This window comes from Lissotriton vulgaris, chromosome 8 (assembly GCF_964263255.1).
Source record: "Lissotriton vulgaris chromosome 8, aLisVul1.2, whole genome shotgun sequence".
NCBI classification, from domain to species: Eukaryota; Metazoa; Chordata; class Amphibia; order Caudata; family Salamandridae; genus Lissotriton; species Lissotriton vulgaris.
This window is the reverse complement of record NC_141696.1, coordinates 117,655,580-117,674,508: the sequence shown is the minus strand read 5'-3', so window position 1 is coordinate 117,674,508 and position 18,929 is coordinate 117,655,580. Positions and strand designations below refer to the sequence as shown.

General features: G+C 47.2%; 1 protein-coding gene across 1 annotated transcript in view; it reads right to left on the bottom strand.

Annotated features, from left to right (window-relative positions):
• ATG16L2 (autophagy related 16 like 2) overlaps nt 1-18,929 on the bottom strand; it is a 579,847-nt gene that overhangs the window by 219,581 nt on the left and 341,337 nt on the right. The window contains exon 12 of the mRNA XM_086933798.1: nt 5,935-6,005. Within this exon, the coding sequence (XP_086789924.1) occupies nt 5,935-6,005 (71 nt within the window). The remainder of the gene's footprint in view (nt 1-5,934; nt 6,006-18,929) is intronic.

Below are 18,929 nucleotides of genomic sequence, written 5' to 3'. Positions count from 1 at the left end.
TAGGTGCAAAGTCTAAATGTTGCTAGTATATATGAAATACTGTCCAAGGTATTTTTTTAAATTATACTTAGATCAGCTATTTAGCAATATAAAAGATGCCCCGCGTGTGCATTTAATTGTGCCCAAGCATTCAATAATCAATACAGACTTTACCAGGCATTAAACAGCACTATTAGATAATGCCTTGCCCAGGTCCCTGGAATACGTTTAAAGGGACACTGGGTACTCTAAATGAGAGACATTTAAGGTATCTAGCGACCACTGTACTTAGCACAACAAAGTAAGAGTCACTTAAGCTTCCTTACATTTCTGGGTAGAGGTGGGCAAACACAGCATGGTTAAATCAAGAGGGTATTTAGGGAGAGTTTACATACAGTGCAACACAGTTATCTCCATACAAGGAAGTATGAATTCCAGCCAATTGTTGTGTGTTTACAAGGCTTTTAAAAATATTTCAGATCTTCAATATATTTAAGTTTAAAGAAGTTAACTCAGCTGAAAACACAAGATATAATTGACACAATAATACACAGAATAATAAATGTCACAAAATATGGAAGAATGGGCCAGAATGGACATCTCTGTTGGGGACACTAGACATAATTAAAGCAAAGCATCATAGTGATGATGAACACAGAGAAAGCTTGGAAACATTACATTTAATTTTATAGTTCAAATCTCTTTATTAAGTATAGGAGGGCCACATACACTCACCTACAACCATTGGCTAGTGAGGGCAGCAAATGGATAGGAACAATAACTTGGTGGGGGAGGCCTGGAGGTATTGAGGCGTGGGGAAGGCAGCAGGTGGAAGGAGGGGAGAAGTGGGGAGGGGTGATCAGGAGGCAGATATAGGTCAATCGAATTCTCGGTGTAGGACCGTTAGGTGAGTGGGTTCAACAGGATTGTATTCATGTTATTTCTTTTCCTGGGGATCTTTACCAATCAGTATAAGCATCCTGAGATACATGTTAGCTCCAGAAGGTTGTGGGCTAGAAATTGGATGCAAGGGCCCACATTTAATCGAAGCGGGGTAATGCCCCTGTCATGGAGACTGCGATTTTCTCCATTGGAAAGGTGTCCCACAGTTTACATAGCAAGTCCGAGTGTGCTGTCACAGTATCAGTGCCCTAGTTCGATAAGAGAACTTGTCTAGCTGCCCAGAGGGCTAGTGTACTCGCATTGCCTCTAGCGGAATTGAGCGGATATGTCAGTGGGTTAGGAAGCCCCAGTAGAGTGTAGCTAGCGAAGCATGGAATGTCAGTTGTGAAAATCTCGCCTATGTCCCGGGTGAGCTCTTCCCAGTATCAATGAAGTTTGGGGCAGTGCAAAAGGAGGTGGGTAAGTATACCTACCTGACTGCCAACATAAGCTTATCGCTCCGGTCATCCAGAGGTTCACCCTGGCTGGGGTGTAATACCAATAATGTGCCATTTTCTGCATTAAATTTGCCAGCCACGCTGATGGAGGAAGTGTGGCTCTGTGGAGGATATTGGACCATTCCGTAAGCGTGAATGTGCGTTCCAATTCGGCCTCCCACCCAAGAAGCGAGACAAGGTACTGTTGACTCGCAACTGGGTGCTCGGGCTGGCATAGTTACTCCATACCAACATCAAGAATTGCTGTGTAAGTCCTGCCCTTTCCATCACCAGCCGAAGAAACGTTCAGTGCATCCAATCAAAAGCCTTTTCGGCATCGATGGACACAAGCAATGCTTCCTTCTGCCTTTGCAGACACCATCTTCGCCTGCAGTCTGCTCTTTTCACGCCATTTGTAGACTGCTTTTGCCAGCACTCTTAGCCGCCATTGAGGACTGCAGCAGGGGGCCCCCATGGATCAGACCAGGCTGCTTCTTTACTGGCTGCCAGCTGACCAGCTTCTTTGCCAACCTGATCACTGCCAGCATTCTAGCTTATTTGCCAGCCTGCTCGCCACAAGCCTGCTTTCTTGAATGCTTTTTAATTGGAAAGAGTTGTGTAAACTTGGTAAAAGGCATTCAGGGTATAAGCAACTCAAACATCACCTTTTCAATGTAAAGTGAAATGTAACCTGTCACTACTGTATAATCTTATATAAGCAGATAAACATTCTAAAATGCTACTTCTTACCATTGTTAAATATGGGGAGGGACCATGGCTCATGAGAGGCAGAGGATTGTGTAGGTCATGATGCCCCTTGCCTCCCTTTGCAAATACGAACTTGGCTTTGGAGCCATTGTTCAGCCCCAACACCACTACTGAAAACATGTATGCCAAGTCAAAAAGCACACTTTGAGAGGTCATTCAATTGTTTGAAAAGCTCCTCCTTGTAGCTTTGTAGCTACAACTGCTTTTGAAATACAGTAATGTTTTGAAAATGTGTTGATTTTTAAAAAAATTTAGTAGCACCCCCCCACTCCCACCCGCAGGCCCACTTTCGGACCCCGAGAAACAGTTTGCGAGTACCCATGTTCTAACATTTACCCAGCGTTTTACCTGCAACTATCAAATCAGTTTGAGAAACTTTGGGTTTTGGTGCATTATTCATCCTTTGCTGCCACCTAATGGTAAAAAAAGGAATATTTGCTAGTTTTTCCAAGTCGGAAATACAAGACAGTGAGAAGATTGGTCTATGAAAACAATATAATTAAACAAGCAAAGATCTGTTTGTTTGTTTTTTTTTAAATCATATAGGGCTGCAGAATGAGAAACAGCGGCCCTCATTCTTCTCGACCTCTCCGCCGCCTTCGACACTGTCTGTCACAGCACCCTCATACAACGCCTCAGCAACATCGGCATAAAAGGAAAAGCCTTGGACTGGATCGCCTCGTTCCTAGCTGGGAGAACTCAGGGAGTCCGACTTCCCCCATTCAAATCAGAGGCCACCGAAGTCATCTGCGGTGTACCACAAGGATCATCACTCAGTCCCACCCTCTTCAACGTTTACATGAGTCCACTCGCTTCCATCGCGCGTCAACACAACCTTAACATCATCTCCTACGCTGACGACACCCAGCTGATCCTTTCCATCACCAAAGACCCCAACACCGCCAAAACCAATCTTCACGAAGGCATGAAAGAAGTAGCCGTATGGATGAAAAACAGCCGCCTAAAGCTTAACTCGGACAAGACGGAAGTGCTCATCCTAGGATCATCCCCCTCTGCCTGGGACGACTCATGGTGGCCTTCGGATCTGGGCTCAGCACCCATACCCACAGACCACGCACGTAACCTTGGCTTCATCCTAGACTCCTCACTCTCGATGACCAAACAAGTCAACGCCGTCTCATCCTCCTGCTTCAACGTACTTCGTATGCTCAAAAAAATCTTCCACTGGATCCCCGCCGAGACAAGAAAGACTGTCACCCACGCACCAGTTACGAGTCGACTAGACTACGGAAACCCCCTTTACGCCGGAATTACAGCCAAATTACAGAAAAAACTCCAACGCATCCAAAACGCATCAGCGAGACTCATTTTGGACATCCCTTGCCAAGATCACATTTCCAGCCACCTGAAAGACCTCCACTGGCTTCCTGTCAACAAGAGAATAACATTCTGTCTCCTCACCCACGCACACAAGGCCCTCTACAAACTAGGGCCCGAATGCCTCAACACTCAACTATCCTTCTACACACCCACCCGCCAACTAAGATCCTCCAATCAAGGCCTCGCCGCAGTTCCACGTATCCAAAGATCCACCATGGGAGGTAGATCCTTCTCCTACTTGGCGGCCAAGACCTGGAACTCACTCCCCACTCACCTCCGCCTTACACAGAACCACATCTCCTTCAGAAAAGAACTTAAAACCTGGTTATTCGATAAATAATGAACCCCCTCCCCAAGCGCCTTGAGACCCTCTGGGTGAGTAGTGCGCTATATAAATTCCTGAACTTGTCACCAGGACAAAGGGGTGAGTCAAATTGGCTTTTGACAATTGCTTTGATTTAGTCTAAACACTGCTTGCTGTCTAGTGACACTAGGCTACCAAACTGCACAGCATCCTTGGGACAGTAACCCACCATACTGCATTCACTGTAGGGGCACTACCCAAAAGCAATACATTTTGGTGACACAGAGTCACCAGAGGGCACCCCATCCAATGGGACTGCTGCCTGGTTAGCAGTGATATAGTGTCTAGGGTCCTGAGGCAAGTAAAAACAAGATCAGCTGAAATGGAGGAGGAATGCAAAACGATTGGAGGAAGACCATCCTAAGGCTGATATGTTTGTCAAGTACATGTCAGATACTTTTAATGAAGGCTTAGATACATTCGGCACTGACCTCACATCAAGTTACCAGCACAAGGAATTGAGAAGCAACCGCAGGCAGTGAAATTGTATTGGGCCAAAACACGGTCAAGTCCTGCCAGCTTATTTCCTCAATGAGTACAACATTTGGTTTGTAAACAAGAAAGCACCAACTGGACTAGCGATGCATGTCATGTAGAGTTCCATACATTCAGTTTATCATCAGGGATGTTCATGTAGTGTCCGGTCTACTAACCCAACTCACAGCACTGTATCCCGGAGAAAGTAAGCCACTGTGGTTCATTATAGGGACTCTAAATTTCTATTCTACAATTCTTCTTAGCTGCACTGATATGTATTCATTGAGCATTGACTCACTGCTCTGCACAGCACCCTAGAAGCACAAAACTGCACCTTAATAACAATAACTCACCACTCCATAAGAATGCTAACACTACACATCACTGCATCCGAATGACACTATGATTCCAACACTGTCTACAACACAGAACTGCATTACAAAGATTTCAACCCACCACACTGCTCTGCATTTTATGAAAGCATACCCGCCACACAATTCTGCATTCTAGACACAATAACCCACCACCTCAGCAATGCAAACATGACAAAATAAGTCTAAACACTGCTTGCTGTCTAGTGACACTAAGCTACCAAGCTACACAGCATCCTTGGAACAGTAACCCATCATACTGCACTTCACTGTAGGAGAACTACCCAAAAGCAATGCATTTTGGTGACACCGAGTCACCAGAGGGCACCCCATTCCATGGGAACTGCTGCCTGGGTTCATCAATCCACCACACTGCACTGTATCCAAGAGACAGTAAACCACAACACGGCAAAGCAATCTTCAGACACAAACTGAGCAAACTGCGTTGCCCTACAGGGGCACTAACAGTGCACATTGCAATGCATCCTAGTGTCACTAACCCATGAAACTGCATTGAAGGAGCACTAGCTGAATACACTGCACTGTAGGCTAGCAGGACTGCACGGCAACCCAATGACCTTAACTTACCTCACTCCTCCAAAAAGAAGTTAACACCCTACACATCACTGTGCAACGTGGGCATTTCTCCGCACACTGCAACTTGGGTCAATAGCCAGGTATATGCCTGGCAGAGTATGCACACAACGCCACAATACTGCATCTTATGGGGAAAAAAAACAATCTCACTACTCTACATCATGGAAATACTAACCCATTACACTGTGCTGCTTTATATAGATACTAACACATCACACTTCACTGAACCAGTTTGACACTAACCCATCCCACTGCACTGCATCTTATAAGCACTAAACCATCTCACTGCACAGCATCTTATCCTCTTAAGTGCTTCGAACGTTCGGCGGCTGACGGCACCACTACCTCAGGAGTGCTGCCGTCGGCCATTGAACGTTCGAACCTCATAGCTGCAATGGAACGTCCAGCACTGGAGCTGGACGTTCCATAGCCGTTATGAGGTTATAGACACTAAACCTCAACACTGCACTAACCCATTAAAGTAGGGCCCCATATGCAGCACAAAAAAATAGATTCCACATTTGGACCAAGGCCATTTTTTAATTTCCTTCTTCAAATGTATGTGCTGCTCATAAATTGAAACACGAACCACTTTCACACCTCCCTACTTTCTGCAGGACCTTACTTGGTACCTTTGTCAATACACATTTATACTTACACTGGGGTCAAAGTCCACGCTGGTTATTGTGCCGATACTGCCTTCTAGTTTCTTCACACTCTTCAGGGATCCTGTGACAAAAGTGGAACACAGTTACGTTATTCTGAAAAGGTCACATTCAGAGAACTGTACACCGAAAAACGCATTGGACACTTCAACGTGGTACCACTTGAAAGAGCAGAAAAGACAATTAACATGATTCAATGTAAGAAAGATGTGGTAGTAATACAGGAGAGGCGTGAGCTTGTAGTTACTGCTGATTTGGACCCACACGACCCTACCTCTGATGTCAGTTTTAGATTTGAGTAGTCATGTGACCCTGTGCAAATCATGCTGCCTCCATGTCTTAGGTCTTTAGATGGCAGGCACTTCAAGCCCGTCTCTAAGCGTATGTGGCGGAGGAGGCAAGTAGCAGCAGGTTTCAGAAGATCTACTGTTTTAAATGGCCTGAGACCATCAAAGAAATTTTGGAGAACCTTTAATCACCAACCAACCATCCATCACCTACCTCAGCCACAATCAATTTAACAAATGAAAAGGAAAACAATATTTCAAGAGATAACCACATTTTGAAGCAATACAAATTTTCTCCAACTTAACTGCAGATACTTTAGCATCACAAATGTGCATTAAATTATCATTAAACCAGAGAGCTAAAGGAGGATATTATGTATTGCCTTTGGAGTGGTTCGACAATGTAGTATTTAATGTCCTGAGTCTTTAGGAGTGTGCAGTGGGACTTTTTCAGTGTGTTTGTGCTGAGTCGCTAGAGAGGCTGGCTTTTTAGGTCGAGCCTAGGCAGCGCATGCGCTGTCTGAAAGACCTGGGAAAATCACTCTACAGAGTGGAATCCTGCCTAATCCCGCCTGCTACTCGCCATTGGCTCACTCCTCTGTTGCTCTTTTTTCCTGGCTCTTTATTGGTTGGTGCTCCGATACATCATTTCCATTTTGTATCAAAGAGCACCGGCCAACTACAGTTTACGTGTGCAGTAGGTGATTCTTTTCCGGACTACTTATTAAATATCCTGCATGTGATTCACCATTTGTCCTTTTGTCTTGCACGTTGCACACGAAAGAGTCTCAAAAGACGACGTTGTTCCCTCCCAAAATGGTTGTGTGCACCTAAACCTCCCCAACTTGTTTATCGTCTTGGGGTTATGCCAGAATACCTTTCTCTGCTGAAAACTGTGATACTACTACAATGGGCTCTGGGACATCATATACCATCTCCTCCTTCACAAGTCTGGGGGACGCCTCAGTTTATGGTACGTGTGCAGCCTGCAGATCTCTTCAGCTATATTGTCAGCATCATTCTCTGCTGTGTTGGTGATTCGTTAAACAATTTTGCGTTATGCCACTGCTTATAGGGTGTGGATGAGATTGTGGGGAAGTGGCATATGTGCCTCAAAGTGGCGTGTGCGCCAATACATCCCCGCCCCCCTTTGTACATACCACGCTCTGAGCACGCCCTATACCGCACCTTTACAAATGGGAAATTATATATATGAAAAGCGAGTGATCGAGTGTTGGGGACCCGTAGCAGCTGATGAAATATATGATCACATGTTATATATTATGGTTGCATACATGCCTAGAGATCCGATTTAGGAGGGATTCTCCTGATTTTTTAAGCCAAACATGTCTATTTTGGTGTCTCCCTCCTCAGATTGCTTCTGCTTCAATTCAAGTCAAGGAGGAAAATACATTCACCCAATTGTTTTTCTAAGGCACCCACTTTTCCTCTTCTAAAATGCTGGCATGTATGTGGTTTCATTCCTTGCTCGTTCAGTGTTTCGACCACTCACATTAACATGGCCGAACAGGAGGTGATTAGATACACGTCATTTTGTTTGTGGATCACATTACAGCGGCAGCGGTTGCTAATAAAACAAAGTGAAATGACTAAAGTCGCACACATCCTTTGCTTACATTAGACGTCAGCCAGTGTACGCTGGTTTCTTTGCTTTATTTTAATTGGATGCTTTTTTAGGTCTCGCCTGAGCGTCTGGCGAGACTTTTAGTTAGTGGGCTTCAAAAAGTCGACCACAGCTTTTTGTGAGGCATAGAGCGTGCGGTTACACGCACAAGCGCGCGCGCCTCGCTCCGCCTTTCCGTGTTGCTCGCCTTCAACACTCCTTTGCCCCTCCCCCGCTGCGTCTCGCGATAATTGGAAACATATGTCCTAACGCACTGCTTTCACTTTCGCCGCGGTGGGCGCTTGCACGCGCACCACTTTGGAAGCCGGGCTTGTCTTGTTTAACCTGTTTGTGAAGTGTGCATTCCCGCCTATCTTGTGTTTCCTGACAGCGGCCTTGCCCGCGGCCAAGTCTGTTAACCCGTTCGGTGGCGGTGATGAATACTTGCTGAGTGACTTATTGTCGCCCACACCTTTGAGCTCCAAGAATAACTCAACGGAGCATGTGAGAGGAGGGTGGCTTTGTTTGGGGAGCTGTGTTTACTATGGTTGCCCGCTCAGCACTCCTTTTCTCTTGAGCTTCAGTTGAGCAGAAAGCCATCCCGAGCATGGCGCCTTGGATGAGAGCCTAGACCTTGGGTAAGTTGGCGCTGCGCTAAGGATGCACAATAGAGTCGTTTGAAATCACCTGTCGAAGGTGTTGGCAGAGGACACAGCACCCGCAAAAGATTGTCTGTGGACTTACATTGTAGTGGTTGTGCCTGGGACTTTTTATCATTAGTCATTTTTTTGTGCGGTTCTGCTTTGAAACTTGTCTTTTTTTGGTCTTAATTGTAACTTGCAAATATCCCAAGTGCCGCCGCAAAGCATTTACGCAGGTGATTTAAATTGATTTGTTCCTGTATAAAAAAAATCCAAAATATACTTGTGATAGATAATTGTGATTCCTGAAGGTATCGGCCCAGAATCACACGGTTTTAAGTCAAGTGAAGTGCCAAAGCTGGGTTTGTAACCAAATTCCACCAGTTTCAGATTCCACTGAGTCCTTCAACCCTGACCTCAAGAGGTCAGGACAGCACTTGGAGGCAGTCTAGACCTGAAAGAAGCACATGCCACTCACTCTGATATTTATGCACACCCTTTCAGCTCGTGTGTTGGAAGCACAGTTGAGGGCCTAAACGTTGTCATTGACTCACAACAAGCGTGCATTCACACCGGATGCTCTGAACTCATTCCCTGTGTGCTTAGAAGACGTGGTCAGAGTCGGCTCGGGATCAGCAGGCTGGCATCAGGTTTCAAAGATGCCACCTTAGATGCCAGCTGTCTGCCTGGGGTCTCGAGAAGGCAGGGCCTCTTGTGCAAGACCCCCGGTGATAATGAGAGGTGAGCGCAGTTGTGAAGGTGACATTTCTAAACCTTTTTCAAAAATCAAATACTTGATAAATATTGCTTGTCTGAAGATTTTTTATTTATTTTTAACATGTTTTATTAAATTTATCTGCGGAATTAATGACTGAATAAAACACATTCTGTAGGAAGCTGGTTTTGAGGGACCAAATTAGTCCTCTAACCTATGTTTTTGCAGCATTTATCGCATGCATCGTTTTAACCCTACAGTATTAGTTTCACTCCAGTACCTATAGCGCATGCCGCTTTAGTTTGATTTTTTTCTTCTTTTCATCAGCATTTGGTGTAGTACCTAGATTCTGTTTCCCGGCTCTCTCTGAGCAGTTCGAGGAGCTGCGAACCTACCGAGACTAGAAACTTAATGGAGAGATTTGTGCTATAAAGAACAAAGCAAGCAGGATGAGCAGTGGGCAAATTTTGGGCTAAGACTATTGATTTCCCCCCCCCCCTATTTTACATCTAGTGCATGTCACGGTTCATTTCTACTTATTTTATTAAGAATATTTGTACCGTTCCAACTGTGGGCTCAACAAAGCGCTCCCCGTAGTTAGACCAAAAGGGTGGAGTCATTTGATGACAGTGACAGATTTTGGCAACTTTCTGTTGCGAATGTGCAACGAAAAGGTCAGTTTCGAGCAAGAATTTGCGCCCATGGTCGCCATCTGCACCCAAGTAGGGTCATCCGCCCCCTTGATCCGAATCGGGCAACTGATCTCTGTAGCCCTGAAATTTGAAGTTTAGTACTTTTGTTTTCTGTAATAACGTTATCTTTAACGGTCAGAATACTTTTTCAGAATTTCCTTTATTTCAAGTCCCTACACCTTAGGTGTCAAATACTAGCTATCCCTCACAGCGCTATATGTTTGTGATAAGGGATGTCACCTTTCCCAAGCAAACAATATCTGGAACGTTCAACCACCCTCATTGCCTCCTTTAAGCTTCCTTACTATGAGTGCACAATAACCTTTTTCACTCTAACGTTCACCAAGCAGGGTGAACGGTATCCGTGATTGTGGAACGCCTTCGAGCGCGTTCATGCTTGTGTTTTTTGTAAATTCCTCCATCCAAACCAGTATCGTGGCCGCAACTCTAAAAGTAGTTCACCACTACCTTGTGGTTTCTCGTGAATCCCTCCATCACATGAAGAGATTGTGCTGACAGCCGAGAAGTGAAGAGTGCTGCCCAAGGGTATTCACTCACTCTCTCTCTCTCTCTCTCTTTCTCTCTCACTCACTAACTCACAGTAAAAGCAGCGCAGCTCCCCTAAAGTCCTGAACAGCGTGCTGCACTAATTTCTGGGGGCCAGCACATTTTTGTCTCATCAGACATTTACTGAGTACAAGAGAGAACAAGAGGGAACAAGCATTGGCATGGCCAATATGTCTCGCCTTTGGGACCTTATAAGTGTTTAGCCATGCAATAGTTGATGTTGTTGCACCAAGGATATTGTGCTGCATAACTAAATACTTATAAGGTCCCAAAAGCGAAAACCTGCATGTGCAATTTTAATGAGAGGTTTTTTTCAATCACTTTTTGTATGTTTCAACGATTGTGCGCAAAAAAGAAACATAGTAACAACATGTTTATTTTACCTCTTGTATATCCACTAATTTGAGCATCAATCCGTGTGTTTAGCAAGCACTTGTTTGGGCGGGATGTTTTGTGCAACTACTATTTAGCGCATGCGGATGTAAACAAGGGGCAGTTGCTTTTTTAGTTTATGCTTTATTTTACAATGTTTGGATAAGTCTAGTAAAGTATAGAACAAACACGATTAGAATGTAATGTTTACCCCTTTTTTGCCGGCTTGTGTGATTGCACCTGGAAATCTGCCCTGTGTGTTCACCCCTAAGAACTTTGCGAATTGAAGCCTACAGTTATTTTTTTTTTTTTAAGATTGGTGACAAACATTGCGGGGGGCAGGACAAGAGGAATAGAGAGGACATGGAATAGCAGACATTAGGTAGTGGATACAGCGATCTCAGCAAGCTGTATGGAATGCAGTGGCACAGTCATTCAACCAATGATACAGCCCAGGGGAATAGCCTCTGCGATAGGGGCAGATGCAGGCACTGCCATTAGATTTGCAAATACAGGGATAGTAGAAACACGGACACTGGGAGAGAAGGGACCCAGACACAGGCAGATAGCTTAGATTCAGACACTTTTGTCGTAGGACTCAGGCACTAGGGCAGGAAGCCTTGAATATGAGGGCAGGGAAATCCATGGGCCAAGGGTGCACAAACTCTACAACACGAGGCAAGTACGCTTAGGCTTATTTCTTCTTTAATTACTATGCAAATGTAATCACTCTACTGCAAATAAAACAACAAAAGTTAAAAACACAGTTATTTTCAACACCAACAGCTCTAACTTTCACAAATGTGAGACTTATTGCATTGCAAATGCTTGTTTTAGACAGCTATGGTTTATATCCAGAAAGGAAGTACCAGTGATGACACCTGAGACTGGGACTTACATAAAGTTCTTTTTAGATATGGGGAGGTATGTAGATCAGGTTGGAAGAGGATGTTCGGGACACATCGAAAAGTCAGTGGCAATGGAGTAATTTGAATGAGCTTTGTCTTGTGTTTGTGCGGTCTACGCACTGCTTGCTACCTGCAGCAATAAGGACACGAGAATATGTGTTGATGCGCGTATCAGGTTTACGTGCTGAAGAGTGTGTCCATGTTGAAGTCTTTAATGATATCTGTAGGAAGGTACCTCCTGACTATGGTTGCCCCCAACTTTTTGCCCTGTGTTTTAGCTGGTTTTTGACATAGTCGACCTGGGATCCTGCCAATCAGGACCCCAGGCCTACTGCTCTCTCTTTAAAATGGATTCCATGTACCCTAGGTACATTTCCAATTGGGACTGGGCCACCTTATCAGACCCTGTAACTCAGGGCATAGGTGTACCCAGGGCTGCCAGGGGCTGCAGCATGTATTATGCCACCCCTGGCTGGCCTCCTAAATTTGACACAACTGGCTGCATGACAGCTGGGGCAAAGTCGTGTAAACACCCTTTGCTGTAGGTGTAGTATACCTATACCTAACCCTAAAATGGACACACAGATTCCTATCAGTCACTCCTATGGCAGGCCTTGACAATCCTGAAGGCAGAGTGCTTGGAATCGTGTGAGATGGCGCTCTGGCATGAGCTGAGCCTGTCTGCAGCTTGCGGAACCAAGTCCTAATAGCTGTTCCATGATAACGCATACCATATACTCTTAAGTGCATTATAATCCTCGCGGTTAAATGCTAACTTTGGTATTGCTTTATCAAAACATGTCGAGTAAGGTGTCATACGAATTGGAATACTAACCCCTCGCCAATTCTGGCGACGGGGTTAGCATTCCACCCTTCTAGAGGGACACGACATGTATGTAACTGTGAACCCCGGTTAAAGTTAACTAAAGCCTCAGCTCCACAAAATGGATGCTGCCACCACAGACACGAGTCTGACCTCCTGCTGCTGGGAGTCCTTCCAGCGAGGAGCGCTTGGACAAAGGGTTTCCTGTCGAAGGCGGTGTTCGCACCGTCCCAGACAGGGTTTGTGTATTCTGGGTAGGTAGGGCTTTTGCGAGAAGGTGACTGCGGAGTGGCACCCCGGTGCTCACTACGCATCTGCCGGTCAGAACCAGTTCCAGGGGCGCCAGCCCTGGCCTGGGGAAAGTCCGGCAGGGGAGAGGGGTGTAACTACCCCCCTTCCTGGTCCCACCCTTAGGGCAGGACCTAGTCATGTACCCACCCCTTTCTTTAGGATAAAGGCCGGAGCGGGGACCCTTCCAAATTAGATCATCTTTGAATCAAGAACTACTTTCTACGAAAGGACATTCGAGACTCTTCTCAAGATTTCTCCCTTGTGACTAAGGAGTAGTCACCCTGCATCAGCGGGCACCATCTAAGAACTCTGCGGTTTGCTGCAAGTCCTTCCTCAAGGATCCGACGGCCCAGCTCGACGAGAACCGGCTTCCCTGGCACCTCTGACCTCTACCCACGTCATCAGCTCAGCTGTGATCTGTGGGTGCGACGAGACCTCGAGGGACCGGCCATCATCAGAACCTGCACGCTCTTAACCAGCACGACCATCGAAGCAATTCTCTGGTGAGTGCTCTGGGGTCCGAGAAGCCCCGACCCTGAGCCGCTCCAAGCACCGAAGTGCAGTCTCCCAGCATCTCCACGATCTGCGTGGGGCCCTTCTGCTCGCTGCTCAGCACGTTGTCCGGTCACTAGCCGCTGGCTTGTGTCCTTCCTTGACGACGACCGACAAACAACTCTGCTGGTCTGGTTGCTCCAGATCGGCCCTTGCTCCCTTTTCCGAGAGGAGCACCCCGGACCCTCCTGGTCCATTCAAGACGCCATCTTAGGCCTACCACGTGGCCCTGAGATCTGCCAAGGCTTGTTGCCCCAATCCTGGGCCCAGCGACGCCGACAGCATCATCCTTCGTGGGACAGCTCGCACCTCCATCCTGGTCGCTGACAACGCCTCCTGGTCCGTGAGACTGCAGAGCCTAGCGTCGCCCACTCACCTGGTCGAGGTGACGGCCAACCGGTGCCCTCCGGGTACCCTCTGACTACTGGCTAGTAGTACGAACTTGGTCCCCTCTGCTTTCAGGTATCAACGATCTCTGATCCAGGCTTGGATCTCTACGAACTATTCATCACTGGTCGCCGGCCAGCAACTCCTTTTCTTCCGGCTCCTGGCTCGTCAGCGAAGACCCCCGACGCCTGTAAGACTTGTGCAGCCGCAGCCCTCGTGGCTAGGTAACTTCGGCATTTCGGTGCCTGCATAGCCTCCTTACTCTAGGGTCCTGAGTCCCTCGCTTCCGACTTGCCTTATCGGGTCCGCCCGAGACCACTAAACTTTCCGTGTCTTCGGACACTTGTTTTAATTGTGCACTTGAAGTATTTTCCTAAGAGATTTGGTTTGTGCTTAGTACCCTGTCCTCATAAAGAGTACAGGGCTGTTGTGATTCTTAAATAAATATACTGTTTATTTTCATAACACTTGTGTGGTGTCTTTTCACTGGGTGTTCAAGGGATACATGTGTGGTAAACAGCTGGCTTAACACGCCCTCTCGAGTCTTTAGCCTTAGACTGCTCGTATCCACGCTACTAGGATAGCTGGTCTATAGGTTGACTTACAACCAAACACCATAAGGGTCGTTGGAACGATACATAGCGGTCGCTAGAATAGCGAACGCTGCATATCGGGCCAACTTCTCACATTGGTGGCAGCGGTGGGATTTGAGCTTGCTGTTGTTTTACCACACGTATCCTAAGAATATCTTGTTGAAAGATCACATAAGTACTGTTAGTACATATAACTAAGCTTAGAATACTCTGAGTTCTACTGAACCAGCTGTTGCAGCTCCTCAAGGCCTAGCACACCTTGGCTGCAACTCTTAGCAAGGGATCAGTAGGTAAACACATAGTGTAGGTAGGTGCATCACTTACACCACACTAGAAACAGTATGTCGGACAAAGGAGGAAACTCTGAGTCTCCCCTTGTGTCAGTTGACCCTCCACAGGTCATCCCTTCAAGATATACTGTGCTGAGCTTCAAGGAGTTAAGACAAGTGTGTCACTCCAGGAAGATCAAGCAGGGGTCTAACCCCACAACGTCCTTTCTGATTGGTCTCTTGGAGACTTATGATGCCAGAAAAGCTGAGACCCTTCCCAGCTCTTCTAATCCAGAAGGAGACATGCCTCCCCTCGAGGGAACCAGAGACGATCCTGACCTCATCCACCTCGCAACTGAGAACGAAGATGTGGAGGATGATGAGGATGAGGATCCCTCTGGGGATGAGGCAGACAAGGGACAGGTAGAAGTCGGTAGACTAACCAAGTCCAACTTAAGCAAACATGATAGTGGTACTGGGGGACCCCCAGGGCTACTGTCAGGTCAGCTTAACATTGGGAATGGACGAGCCAGATCTCTGTCAAGAGGCTCTGGCAGATCCCTTCAAACCAATGGCTCTCACAACTCTTCTCACAGAGGGATGTCTTCCCCTAAGAGGAGAGTGTATGAAGCTGAAGAAAGGGCAATCAAACTGAGGATTGAAAGGGAAGAACTTGCCCTGGCCAAAGAGAGACTTGCCCTTGCTAGAGAGCAAGAATTATGTGGGCTACAGCCCACTGGTGGCAGCAATAAACCTAGCAATAGGGAAAGGAGTTTTGATACAAAGCACCTGAATAAGATAGTGCCCCCCTTTAAAGAAGGGGATGACATCCACAAATGGATTACTGCTTTGGAGAGAGCCTGCACTGTGCAGGGTGTTCCCCAAAGTCAGTGGGCAGCTATCTTGTGGCTCTCCTTTGATGGTAAAAGTAGAGATAAGCTCCTCACCACAAGGGTGGAGGATGCTAACAATTACAAAATCTTGAAGAATACACTGGTTGATGGGTTTGGTTTAACCACTGAACAATACAGGATGCTGTTCAGAGACACCCAGAAAACTCAGTCTCAAGATTGGACTGACTTTGTTGATTGTGCCACTAAGGCTTTTGAAGGCTGGCTACTGGGTAGTAAGGTTACTGATTTTAAAGGATTGTATAATCTAATTATGAGGGAGCAAATCTTAAATAATTGTCAGAACCAGCTATTACATCAGCACCTGGTAGACTCTGAGTTGACCTCTCCACAGGAATTGGGTAAGAGGGCAGACAAATGGGTCAGAACCAGGGTTAGGCCTAAAAACCAGGGTGGTGACCAGAAAAAGGAATCAACCAAGCCTCAAGAGAAGGGTGGGGATAAATCCACAGAGAAGACTTCCCAAGGGCCCCAAAACTCCAACAAGGGTGGTGGGTCCCAGAACACTCCTTCAGAACAGAAGAAACCTTATTGCCATACCTGTAAACAGGTGGGTCATTACAAAAGTGATGCCAGTTGCCCTAAAAATGGTAATAAGGGAAATGTACCCCCAGGTAATACTCCTAAACCTCCTGTTACCACTAGTGGTAATCCCCCAGGTGGTGGGAGAGCCCCCAAGAATGTGGTGGGCATTACTCTGGGCCAACAGGAGGACTATGGCCTAGCCAGGTTCCCGGACCACACTCTTGTCTGTGAGACTGGCATGGGGTTTGCCAACTTCACCACTGGACCCCACATTTTGGGAAAGTATAGACAAGAAGTTTTAGTGAATGGTCAGAAAGTTGAGGCATTCAGAGACACAGGGGCCAGCCTCACCATGGTGAGTGACCATCTGGTCCCCTCTGCTCAACTGACCCCTGGTTTTACTTATCAGGTGACAGACATTCATGGAGTGAAGAGAAGGCATCCCATGGCAGTAGTCAAGCTCAGTTGGGGTAATGTCACAGGGCCCATGAGAGTGGCAGTGACAGATAACCTACCTGTAGATTGCTTACTGGGGAATGACCTGGAACTCTCAGCATGGGCTGAGGTGGAGCAGGAAACTCACTCCAGAATGATAGGCCTATCCAGACAGGTTAGTGGGGCAGTAATAGCTACAGCCCCAGTCCAAGCACCATTCCTCCCTGAAAAGGTTGGAAGGGCAGTGGTAGCCACTGCCCAGGCTCAGACAGACTCTCCAGAGCAGGATAGGAGGGCTGTGACAGTCACAGCCCAAACACAAACTGAGTGCCCTCCTGAAAAGGTTGGCAAGGTTGAAATGGTCTCAGCCTCTACTCAGACAGATAGTGAGGTTGTGAAGCCTGAAACAATGGATCACTCCACTCAAACAGAGAGCATTGAGGAGGAAGAAGAGTCTTCCCCTTCCCAGACACTAGGTGAGAGCCAGCCGCCTCAGGGAACTGACTCTACCCCTGTTGAAGGAACTGCCCCAGAGGTAGTCAGGCCTAGCCTGGCAGAGCCCCTGATGGCAGTGGACCCTTCCCAGGTGGGACCCAGTCTGGAGCAGGTAACCTGCACCTCTCTACCCTGCCTCAGTCAGCCCAGGGCTGAAGAGACCAGGGAGGCCAGTGGTGGACCCCAAAGGGCCCCCTGTCCAAAAGAACCCCTTAATCAGCAGATTAGGATCACTGAAGCTGGTAAACCTAGCCAAGTGAAAATAGAACAGACTCCTGAGGGATCCCCCTTAAAAGTAGTTAGGGAACTCCCACAGCTGGACACTGTTGGGCACAGCCAAACATGGGGCCTAAAAACCCCAGACCTGACCTGTCCCTCCAGTAAGCCAAACAGAGGGACTCAGCCTCCAGCTTTAGAGCTCAGTGCATCTCAGCTAAAGAAAGAAAGGCACACATGATGGATGGTGATTGGAGGAAGTTGAGCCCAAAGGTAGAGGAGCCTCACTTCAGTACTCCATCCCAGCATCAGCCTTCTACTTTCCCAAGACACACCAGAGACAGAGATTCCCTATGGTGGAGACCCTCAGATACCCTTAGGGTGAGGGGTTGCCTAGTGGACCATGACACAGGGGGAAACCAAGCCAGAGCTGGTACTTCCTTATATGGCCACTTAGGTAATAGAGGCTTACCTGGACAAGGATAGCCTTATCTCCTTTCGTTTGGGGGGGGGTTGTGTAGGAAGGTACCTCCTGACTATGGTTGCCCCCAACTTTTTGCCCTGTGTTTTAGCTGGTTTTTGACATAGTCGACCTGGGATCCTGCCAATCAGGACCCCAGGCCTACTGCTCTCTCTTTAAAATGGATTCCATGTACCCTAGGTACATTTCCAATTGGGACTGGGCCACCTTATCAGACCCTGTAACTCAGGGCATAGGTGTACCCAGGGCTGCCAGGGGCTGCAGCATGTATTATGCCACCCCTGGCTGGCCTCCTAAATTTGACACAACTGGCTGCATGACAGCTGGGGCAAAGTCGTGTAAACACCCTTTGCTGTAGGTGTAGTATACCTATACCTAACCCTAAAATGGACACACAGATTCCTATCAGTCACTCCTATGGCAGGCCTTGACAATCCTGAAGGCAGAGTGCTTGGACTCGTGTGAGATGGCGCTCTGGCATGAGCTGAGCCTGTCTGCAGCTTGCGGAACCAAGTCCTAATAGCTGTTCCATGATAACGCATACCATATACTCTTAAGTGCATTATAATCCTCGCGGTTAAATGCTAACTTTGGTATTGCTTTATCAAAACATGTCGAGTAAGGTGTCATACGAATTGGAATACTAACCCCTCGCCAATTCTGGCGACGGGGTTAGCATTCCACCCTTCTAGAGGGACACAACATGTATGTAACTGTGAACCCCGGTTAAAGTTAACTAAAGCCTCAGCTCCACAAAATGGATGCTGCCACCACAGACACGAGTCTGACCTCCTGCTGCTGGGAGTCCTTCCAGCGAGGAGCGCTTGGACAAAGGGTTTCCTGTCGAAGGCGGTGTTCGCACCGTCCCAGACAGGGTTTGTGTATTCTGGGTAGGTAGGGTTTTTGCGAGAAGGTGACTGCGGAGTGGCACCCCGGTGCTCACTACGCATCTGCCGGGCAGAACCAGTTCCAGGGGCGCCAGCCCTGGCCTGGGGAAAGTCCGGCAGGGGAGAGGGGTGTAACTACCCCCCTTCCTGGTCCCACCCTTAGGGCAGGACCTAGTCATGTACCCACCCCTTTCTTTAGGATAAAGGCCGGAGCGGGGACCCTTCCAAATTAGATCATCTTTGAATCAAGAACTACTTTCTACGAAAGGACATTCGAGACTCTTCTCAAGATTTCTCCCTTGTGACTAAGGAGTAGT